Raw genomic sequence first — 13,490 nt, 5'->3', positions numbered from 1 at the left:
CTTTTCCCCCTCAGGTCCAACAGCCTTGCCCACTCTATGTTTAGAATTATTCTGACCCCTTCTTTATTCGTTTGTCTCAGTGGTTTAATTATGTGTTTGTATGTGAGAGAGAATGAGCATGTGAGTGTCTAAGGAGGCCGGAGGCATCAAGTACCCTTGGGCTGGAGTTACAGGAAATTGTAAGCGGCCCAACATGGTTGTTGGGAACCGAACTTGGGTCTGCAAAAGCAGTTAATGCTCTTAACTGCTGCGCCAGCTCTCTAGCCTCTGTCTAAATGTTGTTTTTTTTTTTTGTTTTTTTTTTTTTTTTAAATTTTACCTCTGGCCAGGAGCCCAGATCTTTTAGAGTCTGACTACCTTTGAATGCCTCTCTTATTAGTGTTCTTCACAATACCTTACTGCAGCAAAAGTATTCCACTCCTTCTGGGACTAGCCCTCCCCTTCTGACCAGGTTTCTCACCCTAATTGCTAGTATTTTTGTTGTTGGTGGTTTGTTTGGGGGTGTCTGGGTTTTCATTTTGTTCGATTTCTTTAGCATTTAGAGAAGGAAACAAGCCCGGGGTGTAAGCGCATCCCTCATTCCCTCATCCTTCCTGTTCAACAGAAGGGTCCAGATAGGGGCTTTTCAGTCAGTGACAGTGGCCTGCTTCATGAAGCACAGTCTTGGTTTTGTAGCAAGATATAAGTATCATTTTCTAAGTGTCACTTATTTTTGTGTAACACAAATGGCTGTAAATATGCAGGAGGTCCACTGTGACATGTCAGCATTTCGGACACAGTGCGTATAGTTCAGTTCAGCTAATCTGCATATCCATCCCTTCTAATTATTCTGGCTGTGAACATTCAGAATCCTTTCTCACAGCTATTCTGAACTGTGCAGCCCCTTATGCAGTGCAGCTCTCCCCCTGTGATGTAGCTAGCCCTGGACATGGTCCCCCCTAGCCAACCGCAGCTCTCCCCCTGTGATGTAGCTAGCCCTGGACATGGTCCCCCCTAGCCAACCGCAGCTCTCCCCCTGTGATGTAGCTAGCCCTGGACATGGTCCCCCTAGCCAACCGCAGCTCTCCCCCTGTGATGTAGCTAGCACTGGACATGGTCCCCCCTAGCCAACCGCTCTCCTGTACACGTGAGCCATCGCCTCTCCGTTACGGGCTGCTGTGGCCTTCCAGAACTCTGACAATTAGACCAGGCTACCTGGGCATTGAGCCCCAAGAATCCAACTTGTTCTGTCTCCCAATGCAGGAACTATCAGCACACCACCATGCTCCGCTTTTTTTTTTACGTGGGTTCTGGTGTTTGAACTTGGGTATCAACACTTGCAATGCAAACACTTCACCAACTGAATCTCTCTCTCTCTCTCTCTCTCTCTCTCTCTCTCTCTCTCTCTCTCTCTCTCCAGCTCCTCTTTCTTTTTCATTTTAAGTTTTGTTCTGTGCCCCATGTAATAGGGTGAGTTCTGTCATGCATATGGCGGAATTTCTTCTTTGTGGCTGTGTGGTCTTGCATTGTTCGTATCTACCACGGTTTCTCTCTCTACTCACCACCAGTGACCACCTCAGTGGATTCTGTCCTGGCTGTGATGACTAGTACAACAGTTAGCATACTGGTTTCCCTGCCCTCAGTTACACCCAGAAGTAGGATGGCTGAATCACGTGACACTTCCAGTTCTAGCTTCTCAGGAAAACCCCATCCTTTTTCCATAATGGCCACTCACAGTGTGTGGGAGTTCCCCTTTAGTATAACGACTGATGGAGAGAGCAGAGCTCTGATCTGTGAGTACTTGGCACCATTTCTTACCTAGTCATGCCCCTGACAGTTTTAGAGGCACTAGCCTCACACTCTGGGTACCTCCAGTGGCCCCCTTCCCTGCAGCGTGGTCAAGTTCAGTGAGCAGATGGTGATAAGGATAGCTAGGCTGACCCTTGCTCTATGCCCACCAGGTGATCGCCATGATCAAGGGCCTGCAGGTGCTCATGGGAAGGATGGAGAGTGTCTTCAACCAGGCCATCCGCAACACTATTTACGCGGCCCTGCAGGATTTCGCCCAGGTGACATTGCGTGAGCCTTTGCGGCAAGCGGTGCGCAAGAAAAAGAATGTCCTTATCAGGTGGGTCCTTGGATGGCCCCGTTCAGGGTACTGCAGAACTGAGGGATGCTGGGCTGGAAGAAGAGGGCCTTGTAGCTCAGTCAGTTTCCAGCATGGCTTTTAAACACAGAGACCCTCTGGCAGTGGACATTTGTGATAAGCCAAGCTTCTATGCAGAACTTGAATGCAAACCTGCTGCTGTCTAAAAAGTGAATTATTCAAATGAGTTCTCTGACTGTCAGTTCCTTGTTTGTAAAATGGGATCATGGTGCCCACTGTATCCATGGCTGTGGGATAATGAAATGAGATAATCCATGTGTAGACTTCAGCACACATGGTGTAGAGGGAACAGGCTATAAATATAAGCTCTTTTTAAAACTTGATCCATGTAGTTAGTGATGCTAATGAGATGTTCCTGTAGCTTGCTCCTACTCTCCCCAGCTCCAGGTCCTGCAAGCTCCTGTCCCCCACATGGCTCAGAGCTGAATTCTTAGGTAGTCAATGGCCACCAAAGCCACAGGAGACCACTTGTTCAAAGCATCTTAACACCAACAACAGCATCCCCGAGTGGGTCCAGAAATGAATGTGCATCCCAAACACTTAGACCTCTAATGCAGGAGATGCTGAGACATTCTGGGGCCTGGAAACAGCCTTGCAGACACCTGAGCTAAGTCCCTGTTCCTCCTTCCCCAGTGTCCTGCAGGCAATTCGCAAGACCATCTGTGACTGGGAGGGAGGCCGAGAGCCCCCCAATGACCCATGTTTAAGAGGGGAAAAGGACCCCAAAGGTGGCTTTGACATCAAGGTGCCCCGCCGTGCTGTGGGACCATCCAGCACACAGGTAAGGGGTTCTGGGGCAGCCTGGCTTCTCTGACTCCAGGCCAGTTGGACCAAGGAAGGGTGACATGCTGTACCATGGGGTAGTGGGATGGGGATCCTTGTGAGGAAGGGCAGGGCTAAGTAGCTGCTCTGGGTTTTTCCTGATGTCTTGTTTTGATGTAAAAGGAAGACCACTGGTCTAAGATTCAGGAGACCTGGGTTCTAGTCCTAGACACCTGTGTGACCTTGGGCATGTTACACGGTCTCTCTGTGCCTCAGTTGTCTAGTCTGAGCAGTGGGGGCAGCACCGTATCTGCCTACCCAGCCATCTCCAAGTGCTGCAAAGCTCACATTCTGCAGAGCAGGAGGGGTCCAACATGGAGTCCATGCACATCGGTCTGTATTTTAGTGACCACAGCCCCCTTGTCTAGAGTGGCATCCTGGCATGGAAACTTACAAGTTCTGCCTCTGACTAGCTGTATGTTCCTGGGCAAGCATCTTAATCTCTCAGCTCTGCTTATCTTCTGAAAACGAAAACTTTGGATGAGATCACGTTGCCAACAAAACACTTTCCTAATTTTTCCAGCCTTTTTCAGAGACAACCCACAAGCTTGGCAGGCCTCCTCCCCTTAGAGACAGTCTGGTTGTCAGAAATACCCTGAGTTCCCAGCTGGAACTTCCTCAATAAGATGATGTCTGTGTTCCTCCAGGGCAGTCTTAAAATTACATGGAGGGAAAAAGAGGGAATCACGGAGTTAAGTCCTTACTTCCAATGTAGGAAAAGGTATTCCCTGGTCTCCTTTCTGTGGTATTTGAAAACAGATGCGTCTTACTGTAACCGTCAGGGTCTTGCAGGCTCCAGAAGCCCCAAGCTGGAAGCTCCTCCTTATAAGACCTTTCAAGCCCGTTTCTGCTCTGGATCACCCGAAGCGGGCCATCTGAGGCCCTTTCTGCCCCCTCCTTCTGTGTGTGTCCGTGTCTGGGCAGGGCTGGGGCTGAGCAGGGGCAGGTGAGTGTTTGGCAAGGTTCTCACCACTTCTGTTAGCCTCGCAGTTTCCAGGGACCAGTGTGCACAGACTTTGTCTTCTGCATGTGGGACACCCCAGAGAAGCCTTTACAGTTCTGAAAGATTTCTAACTCCAAGTGCCCTGGTGTGGCTGAATGGCTCTCGGGCATTTCTCTCAGTCCTGAGAGGCAGATGAAGACAAGATCTGAGAGAAGCAAGGAGAGAAAGATGGAGGGGTTAGAGACACCGAGAAGACAGAAGAGAGAGGGCATGCATCTTTGTGGATGTTTGAGAACTGCAAGTCGTTCGGTCAGTTACCAAAAGCTAAACCCCACCCCCAGGTGCCTCTAGGGTAAACCGATAGCACAGATGTGTTTAGTTGACTCCTAGACAGCCCCAGAGCTGGAAGAGTGCTGAGAGGTAAACTCGCCCCTCCCCCATCACAGATGGGGTAACTGAGGTCCAGAAAGGGGAAGTGACTTGTCCAAGTCACAAGATGAGTGCCAGGTAGAGGTGGGACAAGAACCCAGGTCTCCTGATGTCCACCCCAGGGCTCCATGGCAGCCCGCAGAAGGCAGCAGATGTAGGCATCACATGGAGTTGGGCAGTAGCCTGTCCCAGTGGATTAAATGCCTGTTGAATTCATACAGTTAGCTAGAGAACTGACACTGTTCAGAATGACCCCACCTTTCTAGTGGTTAGAGCTGGGTGTGAACCCAGTCACCACAGCCCCCTTTCTTTGGGGGAACTCATCATTAGCACAGGCCTACTGACAGGTTCATAGAGGGTGGACTGTCTAGGAAACCAGCCACAGTGGTCATCCTTCCCCACGGAGGGGACCCTGCACAGGGTGTCACGGCATGCAGACCTGTGACTGCCAGGCCCATGGTGGGTGAGACCCTCGGGCCCATCCAGAAGCAGCAGAGCGTAGCGTGGTTGCTGGGAGGTCGGAGGAGCGTGTCACGTGTGGCCCCTGCAGTTGTTGGTGGCTTTCCCACTGTATACAATACCTCTCGCTTTTCTCTCTCTCTCTTTCTCTCTCTCCCTCCTCCCTGTCTCTCCTACCCTCCCACTCCCTCTTCCTTCTCTCCTATCTATGTCTTAGGCCTGCCAGTGGTCCCCGAGGGCTTTGTTTCACCCCACTGGTGGCACACAGGGCCGAAGAGGCTGCCGATCCCTGGTATAACACTGCCTGGCTGGGTTGGTTTGGGGGCCTACTGCGGGAGGCCGCAGGAACAGACTAGCCTGGCTTCAAGGCCCTTTCCAATCCTCAGACTCAAAGACAAATGGTGTGAAAAAAAAAATCTAGATTAGCAGAAAGAACAACCCTGCTGCCCTTGGGCCCTTTGCATGTAGGGCGCTCTGTTAGCAGGAGTTGAGTGTCTTGTAGCCCCCCTGTGTAAGTATGGATGTTAACTTGCATTCCACCCAGAATCTTTGGAAGGCTGTGAAATGCAGCCCCAGCCACCAGAGGGCGCCAGCATTCACTGACAGGTTCAAAACACTGAGGCTCAGAAACCAGGTGGTGGCGGGGAGGGGGTACAGTTTTGAGCTTTGTCTGTGGCATAACTCCTCCGAATGCTAGAGCTGAGAAGACTGGGTTGGGAACTCATCTGGTCCAATTCCTCCTGTTAGATTCAGGCAACTGGAGCCCAGAGTGGAGGCTTTTGTCGTCTAAGGTCACACAGCAAGTCAATGGCAGTGCCTGGCTTTGAACCTGGCTCTTTTGATTCCTGGTTCAGTGCCCCATCCATGCGGTTACCATGGTCATCTGGGAAGTCAGAGAGTGACTGTAGCGTGACATGGATGTCCATGCCCTTGGTTAAGCAGGGCAGGCAGGAACCTTTCATGGGCCTTAACTCCCTGCCATTGTCAGATCCACCTAGGGGCACTGTGGGCCCTAGGCAGAGAACGCTCCAAAGCTGGTTAGTCTGCCTCTCGGAGGTTTTTGCAAGGGCGGGTGGCAAGCTCGGTGATGGAATGCTTGCCTGGCATGTGCTGGGTCCCAGAACGGCAAGGAGAGAGCAGGTTTCCAGAGCTCCAAATCCAGTTCTCTGCCTAAATCAGTGCTTCCTTAAGGCAGTTCTCTTGAAGAGTAGGAAAAAAAGAACAAGGGAGGTAGGAAGGGAGGGCAACTTCTCCCTCAGCATGGAGGGCCACCCTGACCTTCTCTCCCCTTCTTTTCAAGCTATACATGGTCCGTACCATGCTGGAGTCACTCATCGCCGACAAGAGCGGCTCCAAGAAGACACTCCGAAGCAGCCTGGACGGACCCATCGTCCTCGCCATAGAGGACTTCCACAAGCAGTCCTTCTTCTTCACACACTTGCTCAACATCAGCGGTAAGCCTCCGAAAGAAGAGGGGCCAGCCATCTCCCAGGGCAACCAAGGCGGCAGGGCTGGAAGTTGTAGAGAGACGGAATCATGAGCCACAGGGGAGGCTCATTTCGCTCCCAGGGGCAAAAGAATTCTTTAAAAACAACAAGAAGGAAAACCTTTCTGTCCTCTTGGGAGGTAGGAAAGGCCAGGCTCTGTTGCACCCGTTCTGACCAAATGAATTTGTCTGGTAGACAGTCATGGCTAGTAGGAAGGGGAATCGTACAGGAATACACATCTGTAGCCCAATGTGCACCGGATCACCCTGTGGCTAGTTAGGAGGGGTGTATTAGAATATTGTTTTAAGGTGTGGTGCTTTTGTTTATGTTATATTTGTTTAACTTTGTGAGGCTGTGTTACTGTGCCTGTCTAAAACACCTGATGGTCTAATAAAGAGCTGAATGGCCAATAGCAAGGCAGGAGAAAGGATAGGCAGGGCTGGCAGGCAGAGAGGATAAGTAGAAGAAGACAAGAGATGGAGTGAAGAGATCACAGAGCCAGAGAAGGAGGAGGAGTTCAGGGGCCAGCCACCCAGCCACCCAGCCACCCAGCCAGCCACAGAGTAAGAGTAAGATTTACAGAAGTAAGAGAATAAGAAAGCTGAAAGGCAAAAGGTAGACAAGATAGGTTAAGGAAAGCTGGCTAGAAAATAAGTCAAGCTAAGGCTGGGCATTTATAGGTAAGAATAAGCCTCTGTGTGTAATTTATTGGGCAGCTGGGTGGCGGGCCCCCACAGAAGAGCCAAAGAAACAACAAACAACAGAGGGGCAATCAAACAAGGATTAGTGCACTGGATCAGCCTGGAGCTAGTTAGGAGGGGGAATCATACAGGAATACACGTCTGTAGCCAGTGTGCGCCGGATCAGCCTTTTGTTGGCCAGAAAGGATATAAACTCTGTTGTACCCATTGCTCCTAGCTGGGGAGGTTTCCAGGCTGCACCTCAGTCCTGTGCCCTCTTCTTCCTCTTCTCTGAGAGGTTGGATGGAGCAGGGTAAAGACAAGTAGGACCCCAGTGACATGGGAGTCTCAGTGCACATGTGAAAAACAGTCCAGGCTTCTCCATTAGAGAATGACCTAAGTTGGGCTTTCAAGATCTCCAAACAGTAAGGGATCCAGAATTACCACACACAGGAGATGAGGGAGCCAAGCTTCCTTGAAAGTAAGTACTGATGGATGTGTTTTTACAAACACTGTTTGTATGTAAATCACACTTCTGTAGGATGACTCTGGGGGTGGGGGTTAGTGGAAATGGGGAGGAAGACAATGTTTGAAACATCACCACCCCCTCCCCCATAACTTGCCCTGTCCCAGAAGCTGGCAGATGCCATTCACCATAGATGCCACTAAGCTGGCTTCAGGCTCAAGACAGCAAGATCAGGGAAGGGCTGAAGATGACATGCCTGCCATGCACCTAGCACACTGATGTCAGTAGCAGTGACAGCCAATGGACAGCAAACGCTGTGACGTGTGAGCGCTTTCTCTTAAGCCAAGGCTTGCTCTCTCCCTGTACTTCCAGAAGCCCTACAGCAGTGCTGTGACCTCTCCCAGCTCTGGTTCCGAGAATTCTTCCTGGAGTTAACCATGGGCCGGCGAATCCAGTTCCCCATTGAGATGTCCATGCCCTGGATTCTAACGGACCATATCCTGGAAACCAAAGAGCCTTCCATGATGGAGTAAGAGGCAGGACTGGGCCAACCAGGGAGCTCCTGGGGCTGAGTAGGAGGAGGGCTTGCCACTGAGCTCTTTTGTAGAAGCTGCTGAGTAGAGATGAGGCATCGTACTCCGCCCCAAGGCCACCTCAGCCCACCTGCCCTTCGTACCTTTGTCCATCTCATAGCAGCCATGCTGGGGAAATTATAATCTCTAGGAACCAAGAAGTGCTATCCTAGGCTATTTTCTGACCAGGGGATTCATTAGCATCATGGGCTTCTAATATCTGTGTGCAGACTGGAGAGCAAGTCCTTCCTAAATGGAGGCACTGGGAACAGGGAGAGGGGCGGAAAGTTGTCTTCAACTCCAAGCCATCGGCCTCATGACCCATGCCTCCTGTTTTCCAGGCCAGTGTAACTTGCCCCCCATGACGCTTGTGTTCCCTCCCAGGTATGTCCTCTACCCCTTGGATCTGTACAACGACAGCGCCTACTACGCTCTCACCAAGTTCAAAAAGCAGTTCCTCTATGATGAGATCGAAGCCGAGGCAAGTGACGCACTTCCTTCATTCCTGTAGTCTCTCAAGATGCTGGGCTTGTCCAGTGCTTAGCCGCTGGGGGGATGTCAGTGACTCCAGGGACCAATAATCATGATTGCTGCGGCTGTCACCCCTAAGAGTGTACAATGGCCCACCCCTTTCTCTCCGCATCCCTAGTCTGTGCTATATACCATGAGGGGTTTCAAGGACCTTCACATGCATATACACTTTGGCTTGCAAATGATGCCATCAAACTACTCCAGAGGCAGGCTGTGAGCTCTGGAAAAGACCCTGAGGCCTCGGAACGGGCTGGGAATATCTAGGCAAGAATTCAGAGTTGGTTCTAGAAAGGGGACATGGGGTCTAAATGAACACTCCTACTCTGACCCTGTAGATTCCTTATCTCTAGAGGATCATGAGGTTCAGAGGCCCAGGCAGGAGGCCTCCGGTACCTGGGTATGAGGCTAGCACCATGGGTGTAAAGCCAGTACCATGCACAGCACCCACTGTGGGTTTTGCTCTGTGTAATATAGTGGGTGTCAAACAATAGGTACAGAAACCTTTAAATAAAGACATCACTAATAGCATGGGAGCAGACAGGTGGATCTGTACGAGAGGGGCTACAATGATTCAGAAAGAAAGCAACAAAAACCTTTAAAAAAAAAAATAAAAAATAAAGACATCATCTTACAGACTCGATAGAGAGGAATCAAAGACTGATCCCTTCCTTTCGCTCTGGCTCATGCCCTACTGTTGCCAGAGCCCAGTCTCTTTCAAGTCCCACTTTGGCCACTTTTTTCTCTGGTCATTATTGGAGATGTGGCTCTGATGTTCCATGTCGGGTGTGACCTTGCCCTTCCTCCGAACTTCATAGTCTCCTGTGGATATCATGAAACACTGTCGTGCAAGACTTTGTACATTAAAAACCAGACAGATTTTAAGGAAAACTTGAAGAAAGAGACGTTTCTGTTTCTAAGGACATTCTCAAAATTAACTCTGCAGAGCAAGGAAAATCAAATACAAGGAGGAGACAAAGTCTTCGGGTTAGCGGGCTGCTAGGGGTAATCAGGTCCTGAGAGGGGGAGGTTTCCTTTGCGTTTCCTGACCAATCAGCGGGAGCAGTGGGGGACTAGTTCCAGGGGCCCTTTTGAACTTGGGCTCTTCCGGTAACTAACTGAAGACACTGAAAGCAAAGGGCCGAACTCCTGGCCTCTGCATGGCCACAGATGCGTTACTTCTTTACCTCTGTCAAAGCCAGCCTGCTGCCCCAGAATGCACTTCAGTCAACCCTGCCCTAGAGCCGGCCCAACTGTCCACGTTTCTGCGATTAATCCAGACAGGAACCACTGACCTCCCTGCTTTCTCTTCACCAGGTGAACCTGTGTTTTGATCAGTTTGTCTACAAGCTGGCAGACCAGATCTTCGCCTACTACAAAGCCATGGCCGGCAGGTAGGGGAGCCTAGGCTGTACGTAGCATCCTTTAATCAGCCTGGTGCCTGGAAGACGGGATTCCCTCTCCTCCCTTGTTCAGAACTTCAGGAAAATCGAGGACTTTCCATGGGTCCAGGCATTGAAACACATTGTAAAGGAGAATAGGTAGATAGTGTACATCCATGAGGTCCACAGTTCAACAGAAGGAAAGTAATGAAGAAAGTTCGTGAATATATGGTAAACCTGAGCTGGTCGAGGCCATCTTAAGGAAGCAGTGTCTAGGGAGTTAAGTTAAACAAAGTGAAGGATGGGTCCAGAATGTGCAGGCAAAGGGAACTTCTTGCCAAAGCCTTGGTGGAGGAAGTACAAAAATAATAGCTTGCGTGCCTTCACCTGGCAGCTGAGAAGCTTTAGTTACTCCATGGCAGTGGCCCATCCAGGCCACTAGAGGGCGGGTAGTGTGCCCTGGCACCATAAACCTTGAAGGTCCTGGAGAGGGATATACTGCCACGAAATGGTTTCAGAAGCACAGCTTGACTTGATTTTTATTTTTCAACTTCACTCCTTGAAAATATAAATCCACAGAGAATGTATTTAAAGTGTGTACGGATGGGCGTGTGGAGAAGTTTGAGTTGGAGATGCATCAGGTTTTTTAGGTGTATCGGTATTTCCTGGAAGATACTGATTTAACTCACACCCCGGCCCCCTGTCCCTATTGAATTCCTGGGTTTTAAAAAACTTGTGGCCAGGCAGTGGTGGCGTGTGCCTTTAAACCTCAAACATAAAATAAAGACATTTTGCCGGCCGATAGTAGTGCACACCTTTAATCCCAGCACTCGGGGGGCAGAGCCAGGCGGATCTTTGTGAGTTCGAGGCCAGCCTGGTCTACAAAGCGAGTTCCAGGAAAGGCACAAAGCTACACAGAGAAACCCTGTCTCGAAAAAACAAACAAACAAAAAAACAAAACAAAACAACAAAACCTTGCAATGGTGCTATCATGAAGCAAAGTGCATTTATATGAAAGTATTGTGGTTCCTGGTGGAGGTCCGGATGGACTAATCAGCAATCCCAAGAGCGAGGCCCTCGCTCAGTTGCTTTTTCCCCCTATGGAAGTGATTGGCTCCATTCTTCTTTGACAGGCTTGACACATCCAGATAGGAGCTGACATGCAGTGCACACGAGGTGATTACACAAGATCTGCACTGACTAAAGGGAATGACTTCTAAACGATAAGCAGAGAGAAAGCACAAAGATACATCCATCACTAAGTAGTTGCTTCATAGGTGTGGGCAGATCAGGTAGGATGCAGTTTCAGAAGGGAGGGCAGCATTTCTAAGACAATGCTGGTCCTGAATATGCTGATATTGTCTGTGTAAACAAGCGCAGGCATGTCCCATCCTGAGGACTCTCTATACTTAATAAATTCTCCTCATCTTGGGAGCTGGAGAGATGGCTTAGTGGTTATTGATGGTCTTCCAGAGGGCCCGAGTTCAATTCCCAGTACCCACAGCAAATAGTTCACAACTACCAGTAACTCCAGGTTGGTCCATTACCTGGTTTTGGCTTTCACAGGCGCGCGCGCGCGCGTGCGTGCGTGTGTGTGTGTGTGTGTGTGTGTGTGTGTGTATGTGTAACACACAGAGATAAGAATTCATCTTTAAAAATATATATCCCCATTTGAAAAATAGCCCTCACCGGGGCAGTGGTGATGCACGCCTTTAATCCCAGCACACGGGAGGTAGAGCCAGGTGGAGCTCTGTGAGTTAGAGGCCAGCCTGGTCTACAGAGCAAGACCCAGGACAGGCACCAAAACTACACAGAGAAACCCTGTCTCAAAAAAACCAAAAAGAAAGGAAGGAAGGAAGGAAGGAAGGAAGGAAGGAAGGAAGGAAGGAAGGAAGGAAAAAAGGAAGGAAAAATAGCCCTCAACAACTTTCCCTGCAAGGTGGGAGCTTTTCAAAGGAGTGGAAATTGGAAGAAGCTGGAAAATTGAGAGAAAGCTCTAGGCAGAAAGGGTAGCACAGGCCAATCCCATGCATCTGAAATAAAACGCTGCCTCAAGTGGGAGCAACCTATGCCCTCTTCGGTATTTTAGCAGCCGTATTTTAATGAGGGAAAGAAACAGCTGACATTTTAATATTATGCTTTATTTAATTCAACAAGCAGAAGCCACTAAAATTTCAACATGGAATCAGTGTAAATATTATTAAAGAGATATCTCTGCTTTCTCCAAGGCCTTGTAAATCTCGTGTGTATATGGCAATGGACCTCAGTCTGGGCCTGCCTCATTTAAGACATTCCATAGGCACTGTGGCTGGTGGCTGCTACTTTGTACAGTGCAAGTTTAAATATGTCTCTTTCTCACTTAAAACCTTTAAATGGGAGCCAGGTGGTGGTGGCGCATGCCTTTAATCACAGCACTTAGGAGGCAGAACCAGGCGGATCTTTGTGAGTTCTGGATCTACAGAGCGAGATTCAGGAAAGGTGCAAAGCTACAGAGAGAAACCCTGTCTCGAAAAACCAAAAAAAAAAAAAAAAAAACTTTAAATGGCTTCCACTTTATCTATCCATCCTGCCTCTCTATAAGGGTTCTGTGGTCCCACAAGATCTGGCTCGTAGACTGATGTAATGAACCTGTTTTCCTAAAACCTTCTTCCCTTTATCTACCCCAACTGACTTTCCTTCTCTCAAACAGACCAAGCTTATTTTGTGTGCAATAACCTTACCCTGGCCTTATCATTTCCATTCAGCCTCTGTCTCACAAAACCCCCATGCAGAGACTTCCCATAATTCCTAACTCCAAATGAACCTGTTTTATTGATCTGAATGTGGAGGATAAAAATAGTACACATGATTGTTGTGACACTGAAAATAACCACATGTGTATGCATATATGGGCATGTGTGTGTGTATGTGTGTCCATGTATGTGAATGTGTGTGTGTTTGTATCTGTATGTGATGTGTATATATGAGTTTGTGTGTATACGTGTATGTATGTAGGTATGTGTTATCTAGTCAATGGTAAACACTGTGCACATGATTCCTATTTCAAACCATTTTGTTTCCTCTATCATTTTGCTTGCTCTATCAGTCTATCTACTGGAAAGTCAGTACACTGAGGACAGGAAGGACCTTGTTATCCCTGGTACCCAGAATTATCACTGGGATATACTAAGGACACACTCAGTTGTTTTTGTCATAAGTGAAAAAAAGAATGATGGTCTCCATCCTGGGCTGCCAGTCTTTAACTTAGAAATTCCATTTCACATAGTGAGCTCCTATGACCAGAAAGAAATGCAGGGAATTGTATCCAGAGCAGACACAGTTATGTTTGAGATATTTATGATCATGTTTCCTGGGTGGACCTCGTGGTCTGGCATAGAGGTGGCTGAGCTGTTGAGAAACCATTTGCCACCGTGTTCAGTGAACCTGTTTCATGTTGCTCCCTTCCAGTGTCCTGTTGGATAAACGTTTTAGAGCTGAATGTAAGAATTACGGAGTGATCATTCCGTACCCACCATCCAACCGCTATGAGACGCTGCTAAAACAGAGACATGTCCAGGTACGGTGGGAGAAAGCCAT

The 13,490-nt window shown here is 48.9% G+C and overlaps 1 protein-coding gene across 6 annotated transcripts in view; it reads left to right on the top strand.

Moving 5' to 3' along the window:
• Positions 1 to 13,490, top strand: part of Cyfip2 (cytoplasmic FMR1 interacting protein 2) — a 119,022-nt gene that overhangs the window by 49,158 nt on the left and 56,374 nt on the right. For 4 of the 6 annotated variants that reach the window (XM_037200883.1, XM_037200882.1, XM_028864242.2 and 1 more), the window contains exons 14-21: positions 1,941 to 2,107; positions 2,780 to 2,927; positions 5,017 to 5,091; positions 6,100 to 6,253; positions 7,805 to 7,961; positions 8,389 to 8,485; positions 9,850 to 9,926; positions 13,362 to 13,470. In XM_037200883.1, coding sequence (XP_037056778.1) covers positions 1,941 to 2,107; positions 2,780 to 2,927; positions 5,017 to 5,091; positions 6,100 to 6,253; positions 7,805 to 7,961; positions 8,389 to 8,485; positions 9,850 to 9,926; positions 13,362 to 13,470 — 984 coding nt within the window. The remainder of the gene's footprint in view (positions 1 to 1,940; positions 2,108 to 2,779; positions 2,928 to 5,016; positions 5,092 to 6,099; positions 6,254 to 7,804; positions 7,962 to 8,388; positions 8,486 to 9,849; positions 9,927 to 13,361; positions 13,471 to 13,490) is intronic. The other 2 variants (XM_028864240.2, XM_028864239.2) reach the window with 1 other exon arrangement.

This window comes from Peromyscus leucopus, chromosome 8b (genome assembly GCF_004664715.2).
Source record: "Peromyscus leucopus breed LL Stock chromosome 8b, UCI_PerLeu_2.1, whole genome shotgun sequence".
Lineage (NCBI taxonomy): Eukaryota > Metazoa > Chordata > Mammalia > Rodentia > Cricetidae > Peromyscus > Peromyscus leucopus.
The sequence above is the reverse complement of the archived record's forward strand: the minus strand, read 5'-3'. Positions and strand labels throughout refer to the sequence as shown.